The 24,221-nt window shown below is 36.5% G+C and overlaps 1 protein-coding gene across 1 annotated transcript in view; it reads right to left on the bottom strand.

The window, feature by feature from the left end:
- The window catches only part of LOC127439188 (DNA-directed RNA polymerase, mitochondrial-like), an 83,102-nt gene extending 61,545 nt beyond the window's left edge, over nucleotides 1–21,557 (bottom strand). Inside the window, exons 1-5 of the mRNA XM_051695324.1 lie at nucleotides 21,365–21,557; nucleotides 20,849–20,947; nucleotides 17,083–17,942; nucleotides 14,200–14,333; nucleotides 5,948–6,134 (exon numbers count right to left, since the gene is read on the bottom strand). Of these exons, the coding sequence (XP_051551284.1) occupies nucleotides 5,948–6,134; nucleotides 14,200–14,333; nucleotides 17,083–17,942; nucleotides 20,849–20,947; nucleotides 21,365–21,506 (1,422 nt within the window). The 5' untranslated portion in view covers nucleotides 21,507–21,557. The remainder of the gene's footprint in view (nucleotides 1–5,947; nucleotides 6,135–14,199; nucleotides 14,334–17,082; nucleotides 17,943–20,848; nucleotides 20,948–21,364) is intronic.
- Between the last annotated feature and the right edge of the window lie 2,664 nt (nucleotides 21,558–24,221).

Here is a 24,221-nt window from a genome sequence, read left to right as displayed (position 1 = left end):
AAAGTCAGTCTTTACAACTGCCATTGTACTGAAAAACTGGACCAGGACATTCAATAAATCTCCTTTAGTGTCCCACAGACAACAGTCATATGGGTTTAGAATGAAAAAGAGGGTGAGTAAATTATGATAGAATTCTAATTTTTGGTTGAACTATCCCTTTAAAATTTGTCATCTACAAACCTGATAATCAGAAGGGGGTGTAAACACATTTTTCCCATGTAACATTTGAAAGAACCAACCAAACTATCTAGCTGATCCATAGCTAGGCTCAAATGTAATGAAAATCAAATGAGGTTGAACAGTCCTGTTAAGCAACCTTCTCTCTGAACAAGCTAATGGTCTGGCTGGCAGCCAAATGGGTGGCTGCATAAAATACGAACTGTAAATACGGCATATATTACAGCAACAGCCTGCTAAGTGATGCGGAGAATACGTTAACGTGGGCTATGCAATGACATGTGTAGTCATTTATTATTTGAAGGGAGGCTTTGGCGGTCGGCACGGACATCTGGGAATTATCACCAAACACATCATGGAAGGGCTAAGATAGAACAGTTCTGCCTTAACGTCTCCTTTTGTGTTACACGGAAAACAAGAAAGTCATACAGGTTTAAAGAAACATACGAGTTAAATGTTGACAGAATTTTCATTTTTGGGAGAACGCTTACAAGGAGAGACTGCTGAATCTGTCCTAAATAGAGATCACATGGACAGCGGCCAGAGAAAGCAAAAAGGTTATGGAGGGATAAATCATGCCCACGGCGATGACTACTACGGCCCGGTCAAGCAGAACACAAGATTCAGTGTTGTGTATAAGGACAGCTCGGCAGCGGCCCATATTTTCACAGAATTACCAACTGACAGCGAGAAACAAGTGTGGTGACCTCAACGTTAGGGATGTGTTATTCCACTTTTGGGTACAATGCAAGAGGCACATGCTTCTGTGAGGTTGTGGGGAGAAAGGACATGTTTGACATCTAAGGGGGTACAAAAGGGCAATTTGTCTGAGTGCAGCACAAAGTCTTGCTCCTTCTATTACCAAGTACATTTTTGCTTTTCCTGTTTTGTCTTTGCCCATCTCTGGAAAAGACTCTACCCTCCTGAGACTCAAGAGCGACTGCTGTGTGTATTTTTCATTTCCAATTTTGATCTGATACTAATAGTACCTAATAAACATGCAAAAAACCAAACAACAATAAAAAAAAAACATTGATTTTAACAGCAAATTGTTTTCCTAAAAACTGATGTCCTCATATGGGGACAACGGGACTAATTTGTGAAATTTTAAATCATACCAAGCTATAGAAAGTCAACAATTTATCAAATTGTTTATCATGTTTCCAGGAGTGTTGGTAACCCATGTCTTCCAACCATGTTGAGTGGTGCAAACATCATCTGCAGCCTGAAACTGAAGTTTTTGACCCTAATTAGTGAAAGATTTAAAACCTCCAGTGTGTTGTCTGACTGCACTGGTCTCAGAACAGTTTGAAATGCACCTTATTTTCATCCTAACTCCATATACTGTGCAGCCTCTGAAAGCAACATTTCCCAGCTTTTGGATGCACCCACTGATTCTCAATGGTGATAACACATAGTCGATATAGGATTTATAAGCTAATTAAGGCTCATTGTTCACACCAGAGGTCAGTGTGTTTAACAGAGTGCCGTTTCGTGATAAATCACTGAAATTTTCAAAATGGCATATCGGATGAAATTAGAAATATTACTCTTTTGATACAAACAGGATTCAATGTAAAATCTTAATGAGGTTTCTTTCCAGATGTAGTTTTGTTGCCGTTTCTCCCAAAGACAAACTTCGCTGTGATCGGCACCATGTTGTTTTGTCACATTACTTTGTGCATCAAAAGTTTAACGCTTTAATGACAGCCCATAGTGCCCATTGGCTTAAATTAAATTAAGGTTTGCGTAGCGTATAGTGTAGCCAAAACACAATGTACGCGCATGAGGATGTGGGGTCATGCAAGGTAAAAGTGATTAACTATTGGGTAGACTATCCTTTTAATATAGAATTCATGCATGTGTGTATATCAGCTATTTCACTGTGTCTTCGAACTAAGATTTCAGTCAGAGCGTACACCTATATGACACACATAACAACTTTCAAAAGCATTATGCTACATTTTGTTACCACATAACTGCCTGTTGGGCATCACTAGTACTTTGAGAAGTTAGTAAGACTAACATTACATCAACTGATCTGTGCAGAGAGTTGTAGTATTTTCAGCCCGCCACATAACCCAGTTCCTCTGTACTTTCTTGGAAACTTTCCAAATACAAAAGATGGTAGGCGGCAATGCGGGTAACAAATGGGCTTATGTGCACCTGCGGTAATGAACCAGTTGGGGAAAAGGGGATGACAGGGAATTAGTCGAGGTGTAGACTGGCCTGATAACAGCACCCAGTGTGGCCAAAAATAGTGTGGGCACCTCTGTCTGGAGAAATTACATAGCAGATGACAGCTGACATGTTTGTAAAACTCGAGATTCTGACACACCGGCAGGTATTTTAATGCGCTCAATGAAGACAGGTATATAGTCTTATGAAACACATCTCAATTTATTGTACCAGCCTTTGTCGGAATGTTGTTTCTGTAGTGTAATGGCCCATTTTAAAACCAGCTCACTTACTAATAAATGTGTGAAGATTGAAGATGAATGCTAGTCATACACTGTCATATACAAACATTACAGAATGTAATTTTAATAAAGATCATATGGTAAAGAAGAATCAGGTCTTTTATGGGTGGAAAAAAAATTAAGGTCAAAGCTTTGGGGTGGTATAATACAAAAAAACACCTTAAAATTAATACAATTATGAACAAATATAAAAAGGAGAGAGCAGAATAGAACAGAATAGAAAAGACAGGACAGAATAGAGTGACATAAAATAGAACAGATCTGATAAAATAAAACTGGAATGGACAGGACAGGGAATAGAATAGAAAGGTCATAACAGAGAAGACATGACAGGATAGGACAGAATAGAATAAAATAGAATAGAAAAGGAAATAGAATAGTAAAGGAAATGACATAAGAAGGACAGGCAAAGAAAAGGCAAGACTATAACAGGACAGGAAAAGGCAAGAATAGAACAGAATAGACTAGAATAAAATAAGAAATGACAGTAAAGGACAGAATAGAATAGGATAGAACAGGACAAATATGACAGTAGAAAACAGAACAGGACAGGAAAACAATATAATAGAATACGATAGAATACAATAGGTCAGGACAGAATAAAATTTAATATAATAGAATAGAACAGAACAGAATAGAACAGAATTGAAAAGGACAGAATAAAAAAGAATTAAAACAGAACAGAATAGACTAAAATAGAATAGGAAATGACAGTACAGGACAGAATATAACAGGAAAGAATAGAATAGAGTCAGAACAGGACAGAACAGAATAGACTAAAATAGTATAGGAAATGACAGAATAGAATAATACAGAATAGAAATGAATAGGACAGGACAGCACAGAACAGAAGATAATAGAATAGAAGAGAATAGGAAATGACAGTACAGGGCAGAATATAATAGGATAAGACAGGACAAATAAGACAGGAGAAAACAGAAAGGGGCAGAACAGAACAGAATGGAACAGAACAGGACCAACATAGAATAGAATATAGAATAGAATATTACAGAACAGGACAGGCAAGGAAAAGGCAAGAATAGAACAGAACAGGACAGAATGGAATAGAACAGGTAAGAATATAATAGAATAGAATATAGGCAGAACAGGACAGAATAGAATAGACTAGAATAGTATAGGAAATGACAGGACAGCACAGGACAAATTAGAATAGTATAGGACAGGACAAAATAGAATAGGAAATGACAGTACAGGACAGAATATAATAGGATAAGAAAGGACAAATATGATAGGACAACATAGAATACAGTGCTGTGAAAAAGTACTGATTTCTTCTATTTTTGTGTATATCTCATACTAAATTGTTTCAAAAATTCAAACAGCAATCTGAGTACACACAAAATACAGTTTTTAAATTATGTTATTTATTGAAGCAAAAAAGTTATCGAATACCAACTTGGCCTGTGTGAAAAAGTATTTGAACCCTTAGTTACTATATCCCCAAATCTATGAAACTGCATTCATAATGGAGTTCAGCTGGACTAGACACACTCGGGCCTGATTACTGCCAGCCCTGTTCAATCAAATCAACACTTAAATATAACTTTTTCAGCAGCATGAAGTTGGCTAAAAGGTCTCACCCAGTAGCACATTATGCCAAGGTTGAAATACGAAAAAGGTGAAGGTTTACAGGGAAGGTCTGGGAAGATTTACAAAGCTATTTCAATGTTCTCTGGGACTCCAAAGGACCACAGTGAGAGCCAGTTATCTCCAAATGGAGAAATCTTGGCACAGTAGTGAACCTTCCCAGAAGTGGCCGACCTTCCAAAATTCCTCCAAGATCACAGCAACGACTCATCCAGGAAGTCACAGAAAATCCAAGGACAACATCCAAGGAACTGCAGGCCTCTCTCGCATCAGTAAATGTCACTGTTCATGACTCCTTTATCAGAAAGACACTGGCCAAAAATGCCATCCATGGAAGAGTAGCGAGGCGAAAACTACTGCTATCCCTGTAGAACATTAAGGCTCGTCTGAATTTTGCCAAAACTTTTGCCAAGCTTTGGGAAGAATGTTCTGTGGACTGATGAGTCCAAAGTGGAACTGTTTGGAAGACATGGGTTACATCTGGTGTACATCAAACACACAATTCCACAAAAAGAACATCATACCTAGGGTCAAGCATGGTGGTGGTAGTGTGATGGTGTGGGGATGCTTTGCTGCTTCAGGGCCAGGGCGACTTGCAATAAATGAGGGAAACTTGAATTCTGTACCAGCAAATCCTAAAGGAGAACGTCCGGTCATCTGTCCGTGAGTTGAAGCTCAAGCACAACTGGATAATGCAGCAAGACAATGATCCAAAGCATAGGAGTAAGTCCACCTCTGAATGGCTCAAATGAAGCTAAATTAAAGTTTTGGAGTGGCCTAGTCAAAATCCTGACATGAACCTGACTGAGATGCTGTGGCAGGACCTTAAACAGGCAGTTCATGCTTGAAAACCCTCGAATGTGGCTGAAATAAAGCAGTTCTGTAAAGAAGAGTGGGCCAAAATTCCACCACAGCATTGTGAATATCTGATCTCCAGTTATCTGATGCATTTGGTTGCAGTTGTTGCTGCTAAAAGTGGCACAGCCAGCTATTAAGTTTAAGGGGGCAGTTAGTTTTTCACATGGGTGATATAGGTGTTGGAAAACTTTCTTGCTTCAATAAAAAAAATGTAATACTTGAAAACTGTATTTTGTGTTTACTCAGGTTGCCTTTGCTTTATGTTATCTAATGTTATGTTATCTCGTTTGAAGATCTAAATCAATTTAGTATGAAAAATACACAAAAATAGAAGAAATCAGGAAGGGGGAAAATACTTTTTCACAGCACTGTAGAATAGAATAGAATAGAATAGGAAATGACAGTACAGGACAGAATATAATAGGATAAGACAGGACAAATAGGAAAGGACAACATAAAATAGAATAGAACTGAATATAGGCAGAACAGGACAGAACAGAATAGACTAGAATAGTATAGAAAATGACAGGACAGCACAGGACAGAATAGACTAGAGCAGGACAGGACAGAATAGAGCAGGACAAAATAGAATAGAATAGGACATGAGAGGACAGAATAGAATACAACAGGACAGAATAGAATAAAATAAAATGTAACAAGCCGAACAGGAAAGAATAAAGGAGAATAGAATAGGGCAGAACAAAACAGAAATAAAGAGTAATGCACAGAACAGAATAGAGAACAGAAAAGGACAGAACAAAACACAACAGAACAGAGTAGAACAGAACGAAACAAATATACAGTGGATGAGAATAGAATGGTACCTCAGCATAGAACTGTTCCACCAGTGGCAGCGAACAGATCAGCTGATCTTTGGATACTTGGGGTTGGTAGTCAGGTTGCACCATTCGTACAGCTCTCAGAACCATGTCTCTCTCATCCTGCTTAAACACACATTCTCTGAACACATCATCCACTGACAGACCGTCCACCACCATCTGCTCCAGGCACCTGTGTGGATCAGGAGAGAATTTTGTCAGCAACAAAATAAAATGTATTGTCTACTCTGCAAAAGAGAAGGGCTAGATAAACCTATCCTATGTCTGCTTGTGGAGGATATTTAACCTTCAGAGAAAATACTTAGTATTCTTCTGCATACTCAAGTCTCATCCACTCAAGCTTCTTTTCAGTTGTAGGCTAAATTCCCAGAGTAGGCAAATAGTGCAAGCCATTCGTTTGTAGAAAAAGGACTTTGATAAACCAAAGGTAGTGGGGAAGCCTTGAGACATTTTCCACGACCACAGCAATTGGGCTCATAGCACTCAGACTGGCAGGATGTTGGAGCGGAATATCAAATATTTGCACTGACATGGAGCACCTATGAATATAACAGAACAATCTTCTCCCTCTAGTAGTCAATATCATTTCAGATATGTCCAACAATTACAAGACCATGTTTATTCAAATGGAAAATGTGTGAATAAAGTCATAGTCCCGCACAACTGGATGGTTCAACCAATGAATTTCCATTCGTTTTCCATGACTTGAAAGCTAATTTCCATGTACACACATTTAGCCTTTCATTCTGAAAATGGCACAAAAATCACAAATTTGTAAAAAAAAAAAAAAAAAAAAGAAAAGAAAAACACATCACTGTTTGATAAAAGTTCAACTGAAAACATTTAATTTTAAATGTAATCCATATAAACACATTGTGTTAATCCTAAAATGAATGGGGATTAGCAGCACATCATTGTCTCTAATTGGTCAGGTATTCTAAATAACATATTGAAATAACTTTGCAATGTGAATGTCGCTGGATTTTTTAATGTAAACTCCTCACCATGTGTTTTTAATCCAGTGCAACGTAACTCCCCGATTAAATATTTCAGGACAGAGCATAATAAATAAAAATATATGAACATATATAAAAATCCATAATTTTCCCATGACTCAAGATTTTATTAATTTCCAAGACTTTTCCAAGCCTGGAAATCACAATTTAAAAATTCCCTGATATCTCCAGGTTTTCCATGATTGTGGGAACCCTAAATATCGCAAAGAAAACTACCTTCTCATTGTGAACAGAATTTAAATATGTCGATATCAAACACCAAATGGGTTAATTTATTCTGCCAACACAGTAACAACACATTTTGTAAAAATTGAGTTACAACCAAAATCTGGTCTCTTAGACTATGATCTGTGCTTGACAGATGGGTTTGGCTCAATTATGCACAGATTCAGAGAAACCTGAGTGTAAAAAATACAAAACTACAAAATCTAAAACCAAAACCCCCAAAAAGATATTTTTCTCAGTCTTGTCAGTTACTGTGTTTTGCCTTTGCAGGGCAGTATTGGCATCCATGCTTCTTGTTTACAGCCGTGAGATGCAAAAATGTTGCTATGGTTATCACTATATCAACCATAAGTATTTCTCCTGTATTCTGTACACACACACACACACACACAAAATGAAAATTAGGGGACTCACCCCTGCATTTTAAATGTGGCTGTAACTCCCAAAACTTTGCAATGTGAATGTGGCTGGATTTTTTAATGCAAAGCCAGATTGAATAGACCTTTACATAGCACACTCTCTCTCTCCTGCAACCCACAGAGATATTTTACATTGCCGGGAGGCTGCAGGACAGACTTGATTATTCCTAAGGCTGGTCTGAGAATGCAATGATGCCTCAATGGTTTCCAAAGTAACAGGCTCCTTTGGGAGCAGAACACACACACGGTGAGTCATCAGTGCCATCTAGTGGGAGCACACTGAGCCGATGAATTCATCGAGGGTGGTGATGAGGCCATGAAAAGAAGACATTCCTTTACCCTTTCAATCTTGTGCGTGACTGAGGAACAATCGCATCACTACCTCCTGGGGGTCACATTCAATACGGTCTTAAATTTTAAACCGTGAGCTGATGCAAATGCAATTAGGAGGAGGAGTGGAAAACTCTATTATAATGGTATTCAACACCATACTTGAAAAGCTGATCTCTTGCCAGGAGAAAAGGAAAGCAGATAAATATAGAGGTGGGTGAGAGAGTGCACTGAACTGACTTCTCTGCTTAGGTTCTCTTTGGAGCATTTGTTAGTTTCATTTGGCAAATAAATGTCTATGGATTGCTGTGCAGAGATGATGGCATATTTAATTAAAGGCAAATAAAAATGAGGCTGTAAGGGATAGAAGTACGGTCTGTTCAATAGGTTATCCCTATGAAGATGTGTCTAAAGATGTGTCAAGGGGGCTCTCAGACTGAAAATGTATTGCGCTAAAAAAAAGCTAGATGCAGCGCAACACATATAGTACAATGGCAACCTGGTCTCATAGTGAAAACGTGACTCTACATACAGTAAATTTCCGCAAAACTTGTTATATGTGTCTCCAGGTACAATTTCCTGCAGTTTCCATTTGAAATGAACACTAGAGGCTCTACAGCAACTGTGTGTTTTATTCACTTTCATTCAAATCATGACTTTACTGGCTGATTACGGCTTTATAAATATGTATTTTCTGTCTATTATATAATATTATTACTCAGACCCTGCTATTTTATGATATCGACACTTTTACTCAAATGCATCTTTCAAAAAACAATACATTTTAATGCTTGTACTACTCATTCCAACATGATTAGCTTGTGCAGTAGCTCACCTGATAGAATGTTGGACTTAAAGTCGGAAGAACCACAGTTCAAGACCAGCCGTGAACTCAAGCTGACACGTGGCATGACAAAATCATAGAAGTGGCACAAAATGATATGGTTACTTCAGAAAATGTGATTTTCATTTTGCTTCTGCATTTTAAAATAATATTGGTTAGGTTTAGGCACTGATAAGGTAAATGTGTCTTTTTTAACGACTCATTTATATTTTAAAACACTATTTGTTAGGCTCAGGCAAAACTTTTAGGTTAGGGAGGTATGCTTTAAAAAAAAAAAAATTATATATAAAATTCACCTTAAATCTGAATACGACACCATTTTACTTGCTTCTGGCGCTCCCAGATGGACATTTCACTGGAAAACTGCAGCCAAACGTGTTATACAGCACGTAAATTTTGAATTGCAAAAATTTTGTTATGTTCACGTAGGTTTCATTAGATCAGGCTGCAGAACGCGGGTGTTTTGAGACACGCTTTTAAAAGTTAATGTTCTTTTTTACCTGGCACGGCAACTAAAAATGTGGCGCTCCTGTGCAAGACATTGAAAAAACAGCGAGACGTTGCGCAATGGTCAAAAACGTCCATTTAGCACATCTTTACACTGAAGGAAAAAAAAGAAAAATGCCACTGATGGACACAATAACAGGTTCAGTGTTAATTGCCCTTAATTTTCACAACCCATGGTGTAAGAAAGGCATATTTTCAATGTTGCATCAGCTGAACAATCAACATATCCACAGTTTTCCAACCAAGCACTGGGCAGCCCCATGATTCTGATTGCCGCTGGACTGTTTTCTGGTTCCTTTCTCCATGAAAAGCAATGTAAAAACCACCGAAATGAGCGATCCATGCGGAGAACAAAAACTATTTTAAGTGTTAGTAGGGGTGAAAATGAGTTCAGGCTCAACTCGAAGTAGTAAACGATATCAGCGTAACTAACCTCGGGCTACCGGTTCATGTCATCTACCCACTCCTCAAACTTCGACGGTTGAGGCACTGTCAAAAGACGGTTACTGCAACTCTGTATTAGACAAAGTATCGGCACTATGGAGCCATGCCTTTTCAGCAGTTTCTACACATTTAATATGCTAAACATCACATTATCCGCTAACAACATACGGCAGAATTTTTCCAATTCCGTTTGGTGATGCTAGTGGCACAGAAATGCTGTCGACAATGACTAGGATCCAACAAGCAAAATGGGAGGAAGGCGAATGAAGAAAAGGAAGACACCATCGGGAAGTTTGGATTGCAACGAAGGCTGCAACAGCCATGCCACATGAGAGCAAGAAGACAAATTGAAACAGCAGGAAAGGATAAAAAAAATAAAAAAATACTCCTGTGGGGTTTGAAGAAAGAAGACTTCCACTGCACAACAGTGTGTTTGCTATCAGCTTACAGTGATCGATCACCTAAGCAGCTGCCACATGCCACCCTGCACCTGTCCCTTTGTTCTGTTATTGGGAGACACCATATTGCCTTAGCAGTCACCTTCAGCATCTACCAACTGCACATGAGGCCTGATAAATTCAGGTGGATCTCTTTCAAGTCCTGTTACAGTATGGTAACACAAGTTGCTAATGACAGGTTACAAATCTTAGGTGGAGAAATGCATGTACAGTATAGTCTGTTTCTTCAAGAAGGGAAGGGATGTTCTTGGCCAGTGTCAGTGTGTGAGCAGAATTATTAACCCTGTAAAGCCTGACATTTGAAAGAATTGTCAGAAAATTCTATTTTTTTTTTTTTACATTAAACAGTTTTTTGTACTATTAGACAAAATGTAAAAGTCTTGCACATTTTTTATTTTATTTTTTATGTATCATATTTGATACATTAGGCTTTACATTAGGCAATTCATTTTTGTGTTGGACATTTGATATTTAAGTTTTTCTTAGCCCATACATGCTACAGTGGTAAATCTTGGGGTATTATCAGAGGACCCCTGAGCTTTGCAGAGATCCCAAATGTTTGAGTTTGGCCATGAAAATTTCCTCTCCTTTGTCAATAAATATGGACTGAAATGTATCACAGTTCAATTCAGCACATCAACTACAATATGAATAAAATATTTATTTTTTTCAATAATTTTTATCATATGTATTTTATGCACCAAACACTATACTGACATTTAAAAAAGGGAAATTGTAAAACTTTTTTCGCTGGGTCTCAGGAACTTATGGTAAGATGACATCATAATAGCTTGTAATGTAAAATAATGAGATCTTTATAATGACAGAGCAGGCTGCATATACTGTGTGAAAATACACAAATATTAGTTCACACTTTAAATATATCTTATAAAAAGTATATGTCCGAATTTTCAAAGCTGTGTGATTTTATTTTTGTGGTGAGCATGAATGGAATGGTGATTGAGAGAGATACCTCAAAAGCCTATTGAATCATACTTGATACATGTAATTTCAACATTCTTTTTCAATAAAATAATATACAAAATTTTAACCAAGCTTAAGTTGCTTATATTCAGCAAATACTCATTTTAAAATATAATTTTTGCACTGTTTAAAAGGTAGACATGTGAACATTTAAATTTTATAAAAACCCTTTAATTTTCTGTTAACACTTGTGCATTTGAGCTGTAATGTTGTTTAAATCGTTGTTTTTTCCAATAGTTTTAGCTACTTTATGTTTAGTTACGTCATTGTGGCAATGAAGATATAAAACTAGATATAACTTTACATACAAAAGGTTAGTTAGCGATCTTATCACAGTAAAATCATGTTAACACTGCACGCATTTTGTTCTTTGGAAACAGTGTATATTTTCTCATTAGATTAGATTCTCATTACTGTAATACAGTATTTGTTTTACTGTATGAGAATTAAGGGGGGAGGGGGGAACTTAATTAAATTAAATAATTAAATAATGTAATTAAAATAATGTCCCAGTGCAAAAAATCTTAACGGTTTAGGTGACATTCATCTTTAAGAGCAAAATATAATCACTTATTTCTTTCTTTTGATTTTGGGGTAAAATATGACCCAGACAGATTCTTGACAGATTCATTCTAACATAGAACTAGATGATTTACATCTTGTCAACGTATTTTGTTTTCAAATTGTTGTGCAAATACAGCACTTTGCTGACTAGAAGAATCCTAGACATAATCTTCAGAATCAGATTCAGACTAGACAGTTGTGTGATAATATTAAAACAGGAACCTCTTCTCACTAAAATAAAAATATAATATGTGCAGCAGTATAAAAGGTGAAACAAGAAGGGGGGAAAAGTCTAGTCTTTTTTTTTTTTTTCTGACCTCATTCTGTCAAGGAGCTTCCTTTAAAATGCAAGGTGAGGTACAGGGTGGATGTATTCTCTGCTAAATTCCTCCATGAAAAGAGCAGCACACAAAACAAATAGATGACCAGAGCGAAAATGACAGAGCACAGAGTTAATGCTCTTTAGATGAATGACCACAATTTAAATTTCTAATTTTGGACACGGTCAAGGCTGGCTTAGAATAATCCTGTAGTGATATGCATGAATGGATAAGCTCATGAAATATATACACAAGAAAGCATATAAATGTGTGCCATCATATCCATTACAAATCTGAATGTATATGCAACTTTGAATTTGGATTCTTACATGGAATCTAGACAGTAGTGATGGGTCGTTCATGTGTGACTCAGAAGAACGAGTAGTGTCAGAGAGTGATTCGTTCATTTTGTGTTGACCGCGCACGTGCATTGCTCAATCTCGGTTTGTTTGTTACGTGAAAACCGCATAGGCGCTGTACAGGAAACAGAAATTATTAGTTCACCTTTCAACTTTTTTGGTTCGTGTTGTTCGTTCATTTGTCACGGGACAGCCGTATACGCTATGCACACGTTATGTTTCTCATAATTTGTCCTTGGCTGCATTATACATTTTTCATTATTGTGACTATAATCAAAGTTTGCATGTTGGGGAGGATTTGGCTACTGAAAATGTAACATTTTAATTTAATTCTGCTCAATTGAACGTAATGACTTGTAAAAAGATTTGTTCATTTTGCTGAACAAGACTCAAAATTTCAAGTCAGTAAAATGATCCGATCTTCCCATCACTACTAGACAGTGATAAAAACAGAATTATCGGTAGGCAAGGCAAGTTTATTTATATACCACATTTCACACACAATGGCAATTCAATGTGCTTTACATAAAAATGATAAAGAAAATACAAGATAAAATAAATTTTAAACCAATTAAGAAAAAGAAATGAAAATAAAAAAGTAATAAAATAAATTTAAAAAGTAAAAATTACTAAAATGAATAAAAACGAAAAAGAATATAGAAATAAAATGATGCAGTGCAATCCGTAAGTGCAGCACGGTGCTCAGTGAATAAATACAGCTAAACAGATGTGGATTTAAATATGGCTACTGTTGGGGCACATCTAACCTCTTCTGGAAGCTGGTGCCATCTGCGAGTGGCATAATAGCTAAACGCAGTCTCACCTTGTTTTGACTGAACCCTCTGTATTTCTAACTGACTTGATCCTAATGATCTGAGAGGTCTGTTAGGTTTATATTCAACAAGCATATCTGCAATGTATTTAGGTCCTTGGCCGTTGAGTGATTTATATACGAGTAATAGTACTTTGAAATAAATGTAACTGGAAGCCAGTGTAAAGATTTGAGGACTGGAGTAACATGCTAAGATTTTTTGGTTCAGGTGAGAATCCTGGCAGCGGCATTCTGAGTGAGCTGCAGGTGTCTAATGGTCTTTTTGGGAAGGCCGGTGAGGAGTCCATTGCAGTAGTCTACCCTACTGGTGATGAATGCATGAACAAGTTTCACTAAGTCATACAGTAGTCTATATTCTAGGTGACTTAATTGCACACTGCAACACTGACATCTAGAGACACATCCTGGAATTGTGTCAAAAATTATCAATCAATTCACCATTGAGACATTCATATTATTATCAAATGTGTTTCAACACTAAAACTGAATGTCATCATTGCACATTTCTAGATCAGTGATAGTCAATGTCCGGAACATGTTCCACCCCAAAAAAAATCAACAGAAAATAATTATACATTTAATTATATTTTACTTATAGAGAAGGAATGCTATTTTTGTAGTACCTTTAAGATTTTGCAATTTAACATTATTATTATGATTTTTATAGATTTGTTTTCCCCATTTGTCTGGCAAAATGTATCATTCCTGGGCATATTAACCAGTAAAACATTTTTGTGGTCTAAACTCTGATGACACAGACAGCCAAATCACCATAAAAACATGAGATGGGAATAAAAAGCTTAAAAGAAACATCCTCCAGACCAATACGCATTGACGAGTGATGACTGACTGACTGTCTGTAAGCCCCAACTTAAAAATGCTTATGATTAGAATGCATTAAAGTGAGCCCTCGAATAAGGTTTGTCAGTGGTTACCTGTGAATGATCCATGTTGAGCAGTCAGTCATGCGGCCCATACACTCCAGCGCAGCACAATAAGATGCAGCGTTGGGTTTCAGACCTGCTTCTTCAATCAGAATGAACAAGCGACGAATGTGATTGATGGAACCCTACAAAACACAAAAAAGAAAAATATTAGCTTTACAAAGCATTACTGAATTATCAATTGGTATAGGAATCGTTCCGTTTCCTTAACAGTTCCAGTTATGATTATTTTAAGGATTATTTGATAAGAAATACAATTCCTATTGCATTTACTGCACTCAGCAGCCTGCTACCAAATGATGAGATCATTTCAGATTTCTACAGAGCGGATAAAACAAATCAGAAATACATTTAATACAATCCTTGTAAAAAGAATGTGTGAAGACTTTTTAGAGGCATAAAAGCAATCCAATAATTGTTCCTAACTAAACAAACAAGAAATATGATGGCATACTTAAAATTTCCACTTATTACAATAAAACTCATGTATCTTTAACTACACATTGTCATATGAACAACCAGTCAGTAACTGCACTGCTTGACAATGCTGTACAACATTAAATAAAAGTAAGAGTTCCAGAGTTATGTTGTCTAATATTGTACTTCATGCTTGTGAGACAGTTCTTATTTAATTTCGAGCTGAACCTCCATAACTTGCGCATCAGTTTCAGATTAATTCAGTAACTGCTCTGACTGGTGTATAGGCCTAAGTGTTTTTTATTCATTAAAAAGAACCGGCTCATTGGAGTCATTTGTTTGGGAATCAGACTATACCAGAAGTGCTGTATATTTTGCGCTGTAGACTCAAAAGAGCTGGCTCATAAGATCCGTTTGTTCGAGAATCAAAGTACACTGGTAGCACTGTGGGTTTTACGCTGTAGACCCAGTATGGCAGTGCTGAGTATTTTAATTTTATCAGTGTTTCATCTGCATTTGCGGAAAATTGCATGTAGGGAACCGTTAACGGAACCGAAAGTAGCCTAGTTTCCATCCACTTTTCGCTCTATTTTGCTATCGACAAAGTGAAAATGCGTAAAAAAAAAGTTTGGGAAATTTGCCGTCTTCTGCCCGTTTCCATTCAAATGGCCTTTTATCGATAACAACTGTGTGCGTGATGACGTCATGCCTAAAAACACTTTGCCGCATAAGTTCTGGTTTATCGCAAAAGAAATCTGCCCTTAAACCGTTTCCATACAGAAATGAGTGTTTATCGCTAATTGTGTACCTTTTGCCTCCCAGATGTTCCTAATTTTTTTCCCTCTTAAGTTTTGGTAAAATAGGGAGAGTATTGAGACAATTCATTGAAATTAGACAGCTTACTGTTATTTTAATTTCACAAATAAATTGCAATCAAAAGGGAGCAGTTGCCCTTCTGATAGGACTGTAATATTGGTCCTGATGTTACGCCTATCGCAGGTTGCCACCAGTTCCGACCCGAAAGCGAATCTTCATGGCCCTGTTCAAGCTAGCAACCTGCACCAAGTAATGGGGGAAACTTTCGGTCTAAGTATAAGGACCATCCATCGATGTGTATATGCTGTGTGCACAGCTATTAAAGAGAAATGGATGCGGTGTAATATCAGGGTTTACATATATGATACATTCCTGATATTCAATAGGCTATTTTGAACAATCATCTAAAGCATTGCCATCACAACTGCATTATGTCTCACATATTTGTCCAGAAACTTTTAACGAACAACTGAACTTGATTGTCATCTAAAATAAATTTTAGCGTCATAATGCAATTTACATTTTCTGAAGAATCTCAGCAAATGCGATCAGAGGTAAAGAGGGTTAGATTTAAAATATTTAAAAGTTTTAAAATGTTCAAAAGCTCGTTTTCTGAAAGTGAACTCCGCATTGGACAAATAGTTCTGATAGTTTATAGTCTTGAAAAAAGTGTAGAACATTCTGAGAACATCATTCAGCCGACTTTTTTTGTCTACAGAACAGGGTAAGGCTAATTTAAGTTTGTGTAAAGAAAAGGCAATTATATAGGCCTAACAATATTATTTTTTCGTTTGGTAATTTATGTTTTTAATTTAATGCTTTTTTCGTTTGGTAATTTATTTTATTTAATACAGGGAATTTTGCCAGCAATTTTTCAAAAGTAAGCTAAACAATAATTGTATAGAATTGGGCTGTGTTAGTGTTCCAAAAAAGCACATTGAAGCTTTTAGTATTGTGTATTTATTTTTATTTAAAACATCTTTGTGCACAAAAATTGTGTTTTTTGTTTTGTGGGCTAAATCCATGACTGCCGTCTATTATTTTGAGTGGTGTGGAAAAGCAACGGATGTCTACTGTGATTAAATAAATCGCAAAGAGTGACCAGTAATTTGTTCTCCGTGCACTTGTCGATGACAGGTGCATGATATGAGATATTTGTGTTGGCACTCCTGGAAGTGTCATGATGCAGATGTGTTTGCAGCATCGGATCTGTGCAGGTATGCCATTAAGACTATCCATAACAGTGCGAGTAATGAATGCTTCACGTACAATAAATTTGCTTTCAAGGATGTATACCTTGTTGTCATGATTAACAGAGGCTAACGATTGGGGTAAATTCTGTCATGTGACAATATATTTTTGCGTTAATGCCAATTTTCTCGACAAAGTGTTTACAAACCAGTTTTTTGCGATATCTGAAGTACCGACATAGAGTTTATGCACTAGAGTTACATTTTAGCGATAATTTGCATTTCCATCAGCTTTATTTTGATGTGCTAAAACTTTTTTCGCCAAAAATCCTTGGATGGAAACGTAGTCATGATGTTCATACGGTTCAGGTATTTTTAAAGAATCGAAACGGTTCTGAACAAGAACCGGTTCTCAGTACCCAACCCTAAATATCAATATATGAATACATACTTTTTTAGCCCACATCTTCATTATGGTGTTGTAGGCGCTGATAGACAGTTGCTTCCGTCTGGATAGGTGACGGTGATGAGACATAAGGCAGTTCTGAGCTCGAAAAACATCGTCATTGAACACACATGCCTCTAAATAACAGCGTACTCTGAGCTGTGGATCTCCGTAGCGGTTTCCCTCCTTATCTTCCAGAAGCTTTTCTGAGGTGATCAGACTCTGGTGACTGGTTTGGTGGTCTACATCTAGCTCCAGTTCCTCTGCCAGTTCTTTTCCTGCATGCACTGCTAGTTCCTCTTCTGTAGACATCTCGGAAACCCTGTCAATTTCGCCGCCGGAGATTTTTAAGACCTTCTGCATTACTGGAAACCAGCTGGCTGAACTTTCAGGGACTCTGGAGATCTTCTTTTTAGACTTTTTTGGGATGTCTTTAGAGGTGGTTGTGGTAGATGCAGTCAATTTGGGGTCTTCTACTTTAGTTTTCATCTTACTTTTTTTGCCAGTTGTGATTGTCTTTGTAGAAGTACCAGGAACCATCAAACTTCCTTTGCTACTTTTACTAGTAACTGACTTATCATGAATCCTTTGTGAAGTTTGTTTCTTGGGTTGATTCCACTTTTCACGCTTGAGTTTCTCCATCCAGCGACTTGCGTGAGTTTTGAAAGACACGCCACCTTCAGCATTTCCTTTTTTATAAGACGCCCCACTTTTGGCCATTTCCGTTTTGTCATTGGGCAAATTCTTTTGAGTATTTCCATGTAAAAATTCCTTTCCTCTTTGCTGAACTTTGACAATTTGCACTTTTGAATGTTTGACGCCTACAACGACGTCAGATTGTAACTGTTGGATTCTGGCATCCAGAACTTTGAGAAAAATTTTGAAACAGTAAGTCAGAGAAGTGCTTCACCAAAAAAAAAAAAAAAACAGCATTGTGCATCTAGCCAGAAGCATATAAATTGTAACCTTATATGCAATTAAATTGTAATTGTGTAACCTTAAAGGAACTGTTCACCCAAAACTATTTTATCCATCATTTACACACCCTCATGTTATCCCAGATGTGTATGAATTTCTTTCTTCTGCAGAACACAAATTAAGATTTATAGAAGAATATTTCAGCTCTGTAGGTCCATTCAATGCAAGTGAATGGTGATCAAAACTTTAAAGCTCAATAAAGCACATAAAGGTAGCACAAAAGCAATCCATAAGACTCCAGTGTTTAAATCCATGTCTTCTGAAGCTATCAAATTAAATTTAGGTGAGAACAGATGATTTCAAGCTCGATAACACTTCCTTGCGCCATCTAGCACTCTGCACATACATCAAAAATTAGTATGTGTAATGGAGCTTGAAATCATGATCATGCCTAGATTCTAGGGATGCACCGATACCACTTTTTCTCTTCCGATCCGATTCCGATATCGGAAATCTCAGTATCGGCCAATACTGATCCCGATCCGATACCAGTGTTGTTTTTTTGCATAATCAGTTTAGAATATCTTTACATTATTGTGTGGAACTAATTGCGAGTACTCTTTAATATGTAAAGAAACACAAACCTCTAACTACACATTATTTCAATATAAATGTATAGCTTATTAAGAAAAACTTTATTGTTAACTAGTATACTGGATAATGCTGCAGCAAAATTAACAGTAATTCCAGTCTTCAAGTCTTCAGTAGAAAAGAAGCCATTTTTTCTTTTTCAACTTGTAACTGGACTTTAAAGGATTCAGGTCTATTTTTTGTTCAATTTAGTTGTAAGATATCAGCTCACTTTTCATTCACAGTTATTTTTTGGAACCCATTCAACTTAAATATTATTATAATTTGTAAACAAATGATGATAATAATAATATATTATAATAGTAATATATCTCAATCGTGCATCTTTTGTCACGGATCCACTGGTCTCTTTCTCTCTTTCTTCCTCACTGCCGTCACAGCGCTCACTCTCCCCTGAGTTCTGATTACACGCACCTGCATATCATTAGTGGCTAATCAATGACTGCATATATACCCAGCTTTCACACACACTCTTTGTCTGTTTTCATCAATAGTATCTCTGAGACGCCACACCATTCTACTACGTCAAACATACCTGTGTCTTCAATATTGCCTGCAAGTATCATAAGACTGTTGTGAGTTATCTGTTCATCATGTCTATACCCTGTCTGGATATTACTCACCTGCTGTTTGCCACTCTGCTCTACTGGTTTAACTCACAATGTTTACATCACTGTTTCAATCATCTGTTCAATAAACCCTGCTACCGAGTTCATATCTCTGCCTCCGTGAGTCTCTCCGTAACACTTTTAAACCCTCACGCTTTTATTTTGTCATTCTGAACTCTCCAGGAAGTCCTGTATGTGTCTGTTTGTAGACAAGTTCACAGTAGTTTAATTCACTTATTCAAATTCTGGTTAAAAAAAAAAAAAAAGCACCTCCAGTGCCGTTCGAAATGCATATTTTAAGTGAACCGAACCATTGAGCATCTACATCTGAAATGTTGTTCGTGAGTAGCGCTCAAATATTGCGTACCGCGTGAAGGCTAAAAATAGCTGCGCGTGTGTGTGTAAACAGAGCAGCGCCATTCAATAATGTGCTGAAGCTGCACGTACATTTTATATATTTACTTAAACACAGCCTTTTGTGATTCACAGAGCTATTGCACGTCTTCAAGTGGCTTTGAATAAAATGCACGAGTCATATGGACTACTTTATTGGTGTTTTTATGGTTCTTTTTATGTAATTTTTTGAGCTTGACAGTAACGAACATGATTAACACACAGTAACTGATTTGGATTGGGCTCGTCGGACCGATACCCGATCCATTTAAAAACATCAGTATCGGAGCTGATACCGATCCAGGTATCGGATCGGTGCATCCCTACTAGATTCCCACCCAAAACCGATTAGAACGCTTCTGAAGACACTGAGTAAACCACTGGAGTTGTATGGATTACTTTTATGCTGCCTTTACATGCTTTTGGAGCGTCAACGTTTTGGTCACCATTCACTTGTATTGTTTGGACATACAGAGCTGAAATATTCTTCTAAAAAATCTTAGTTTGTGTTCTGCAGAAGAAAAAGTCATACACAGCTGGGATGGCATGAGGGTGAGTAAATAAGAGAATTTTCATTTTTGGATGAACTATCCCTTTAACTTAAAGGTGCACTCCGTAATTTTTTTCCTAATTAAAAAGTTTAACTTCTAAAGACATAAATGTAATGTTGCAATATATATAGGAATTCATGAATACATTAAAATGAAGACTCTAGTCATATCAGTAACCTTATAAAAGCTGTTTTATTCTACATGGAGAGAGTCCACACATGGGAGCTGCCTTATTAGATTCACATGACCAGCCAAGTACTACTCTCTTAATCTCAATCACCTTCCTGTTATCTGACACTTTCACTCATTGATAAAAAATAATCATGACTGACTGTGAATACTACATTTCTAAAATGGCATCTGAAACTGAAAATTATTGATTTTAAATGTTGCTGCATCCAAGCTGCTAGGTGTCAGTTTAAGTCCAAGATGACACAAAGACAAAAGTTACTGAGTGCACCTTTATTCATGTCGATCCAGAAATGTAAATGTTTAATGTCATCCTTCCAAAGACAGCAATGCAAATTTGAACAGACTAAATAAAATGAAATTGCCATTTTGTTATACAGAACACTTTAATTGGTAACTATGGATGATCTGTGAATATAAATGACCATGGGGGGGGGAATCAAATAAATGAATCCTACATACCATCCAACAATTGAGACTGTTCCCAGAATCTTTTCTTCCCATCCTCCTTTTTAGGAATGGCTGAATAGTGTCTTTGGTAAATTGTTGCCCATGAGTAATCTGAGAAACGATGGATCAAAGGGTAGATAAAAGGGTGGGTTAAAGTTTGCTAACTATGCTCTTTATTATTGCATCTGGACTGCATAACTAGACATAACGCAAATACATAAGAGTCCATGCAGACATAACTCTACTTTTGTTTTAGACCGACGTGGCGCCAAATTACTAAAAATAAATATAAATAAATAAAACAAATCACCTAATGTTATTACCTGATGTGACAGTTGACATTGCAACATTAATAAATCACCTTTTCTAAAATGTAAACAACAGCCAATGTTTCATCTTTTAAAAATGTTTGCGATTGGCAACCATTCTGCGTATGTATATAAAAAAAATTAAAATAAATCTTATTTAACATTAGTCGCAGCTAAAGTAAAAAGTCTAGTGTTATTTGAAGGACTGTTTAATCATTACCTTGTATTTGTCTCCCTGCATTATTCCGTATTCTGAGACACAGGCGGCAATAATCGGCATCTAGAACTGGACGAACACTCCTCTCGACCGCAAAACTACGAGTTAAACCCTTTGAATAAGCACATAGTCTCAAAAGTGACATGTTGACATAATAGTTTTCAACCACCGCGTTATCGCGTGCAGAAGGCCGCCATGTTTGTTCAGACCTGAGTAATTCATAGGCGATGCAATAGATTGAGTCCTGCTCAATCGAGCAACGAGCATCTTCTTTTTTTAGGTTTATTGGCGTTTGGTAAACGCCAGTTTACAAGTGCATTCCCGCCACCTACTGAACTGGAATGTGGATCAGGAGATTAGCCGAGATAGGAAGGGAGGGAAAACCCTACATTCTCTCTATCAAGCTTGTTTCTTTCAAGAATATGCTTCTCTTAGTTTCCTTCTTTCCTTCTCGTAACGAGCAACGAGCAAATCGACCAAATATTTTGAAGTAGGAACGAAACAGCCCTTACATCTCATGTAAGTTCCTATGTAATATGTAATAACTTTTATTTTAGCTAAACTTAAGCCTGTTAAACGATCTTGGGAAACGGAACCCTAATGCAAATATAGAAAAAAAAAATAAAAAAAAAATTAAAAAAATCTGTATGGGTGGGAATGGAAAAGGTTGATTACAAGATAAAGATATAGGGCTTTATTTTTTATCATTAAAATAAATACATACTCTTTTAAAATTGAGTTCTCAAGTGTCCGAGTCTGCATTGAAAATGTGAGATTTTAATGTACAGAAAGTTTTAGGATTTTGAAAGGAAAATGTTGAAACAAAGAAACATTATAATGTCAAATGTAATAACTCACTAATGAAATGGAAGCAAACTTATGTTGTTAACCACTCCAATGCTGGTCCATACTAACTTTTTAGAAGCAAAAGTGAGACTTGCTAACTATGAAATGTACGTGTTAACTGTTCAATTCAGCTTTTCATTAAAATGTATGCTGGTAATATAATCTGTAATGGATTTTTTTTTTTTTTTTTTTTTTAAATACGAAATTAGAAAAATGCTTGGTGCTCGAGCTTGACACTTTTGTTATTTAATGTCTAGCAGCTAGTCTGATCTGTTAAATGTGTCCAAGTCTTATCTCTACAGGATACTACAGTAGTTATAGCTTTGTTATCTGTTGGCTAATATGGCAGTTCTCCTCAAGTCTGGTCCTAAGAGAAATAGTTTGTGGTAAATGCACATTAGTTGTGATTTAGGTGTAGGTAAAATAAACTTTATTACATGTTTTGTAAGTGTGCTACCAAAAGTCTCTTTGTAGACTAATAAAAAAACAAATAAAAAAAGAGTCTACAAAGAGCCAGGTCTCAAATGAGTGCATCCAGTGTCGGCAAATTAACCCTTGTGCGACCTTCGGGACATTTTTGTCTTTTTCATTTTTGTCTTTTCGATCATTTTGGCTGTGCTAATGCCATTGGCATAAATTTTGCCAAAGGTGTGTATTTTTGGGGGAATTTTGATATTTCAACCTCAGTTCCTATAATACATCTATAATACACTGTGTTCACAAAATAGTTACACTCAGGACCTTCAGGACAAAAATGTCCCAATTGAAACCCATTAAAACTGCAATATTTGATCCCAGTGCCATACAGCATAAAATCATGAATTTTTTGGTATTATTCTTTCATTCCAGAGCCCTGGCTTCAAAATTTAAATTTGTGTATATTTTCCACCAGAGGGCATCATTTTTCTCATATTTAGCCTATGGAGCAAATACATGCTTTTTTTCCTATTTCTGTTTGCTGTATTATAGGGCACCTCAGGCCAATTTAATAAATGATGCAGCTAAAATTGTGTGGGTGTACTGGTATAGATGTCAGAGTGTGTTTTGTATGTGTGTATTGAGAAATGTGTGTGTGTGTGTAAAAAAACAGCAGTGGCATTATGTAAACAAACTGGCATTTAATGGGTTAAAATCCAGCAAATGAATGAATATTTGGTAGATATGATCAGGACTGATGTTGATTAAAAAAGTCAGTGAAATTGGAAAATAACATTAATGTATAATATTTTTATGGCAATTTTTTGACGTGGACATTTTTGTCCTCTAAGGTCCTGAGTGAGTTTTTTATTATTTTAAATCTGACACTGCACAAAAAATAATAATGCATCAACATCAATGTTGTGCTAATCATTGACATATCCCAGACTGATAATCCAAAAAAAAAAAAAATAAAAAATAAAAATAATTCCACTTAGCATTTAGTATATGGAAAATAATAACTTTTTTAAATTGACGCACAAGGGTTAAAAGTGCTGCTAATGTATGTATTTTTAAATTATTCCTTATAATGTAAAATTAATTCCCATCAAAATAATGATGACCAACCCATGAAGGACCCAACTTAAAGGAATAGCTGACCCGAAAAAAAATGTCTCATCATTTACTCACCCTCATGCCAACTCGGATGTGTATGACTTTCTTTCTTCTGCAGAACACAAACAAAGTTATTTAGAAGAATGTCTCGGCTCTGTAGGTCCATACAATGCAAGTGAATGGTGACCAAAAAGTTGAAGCTCCAAAAAGCACATAAAGGCAGCATAAAAGTAATCCATACGACTCAAGTGGTTAAATCCATGTCTTCAGAAGCAATATGCTAGAAGTGGGTAAGAAACAGATCAATATTGTAGTCCTTTTTTACTATAACAGGTGGTGATGTGCACGAAGTGTGTGAATCGCTAAAAACAAAAGAAGAACTTTTTTACCCGACTGTTGCGAGAATAGAGCGCAACAGTCGGGTAAAAAAGTAAATATCCCATTGTTTTTTTCCATAGACTAATTGATTTTTAACAACAAT

The sequence above is a fragment of the Myxocyprinus asiaticus genome, chromosome 50 (genome assembly GCF_019703515.2).
Source record: "Myxocyprinus asiaticus isolate MX2 ecotype Aquarium Trade chromosome 50, UBuf_Myxa_2, whole genome shotgun sequence".
NCBI lineage: Eukaryota > Metazoa > Chordata > Actinopteri > Cypriniformes > Catostomidae > Myxocyprinus > Myxocyprinus asiaticus.
This window is presented reverse-complemented; position numbering and strand designations above follow the sequence as displayed.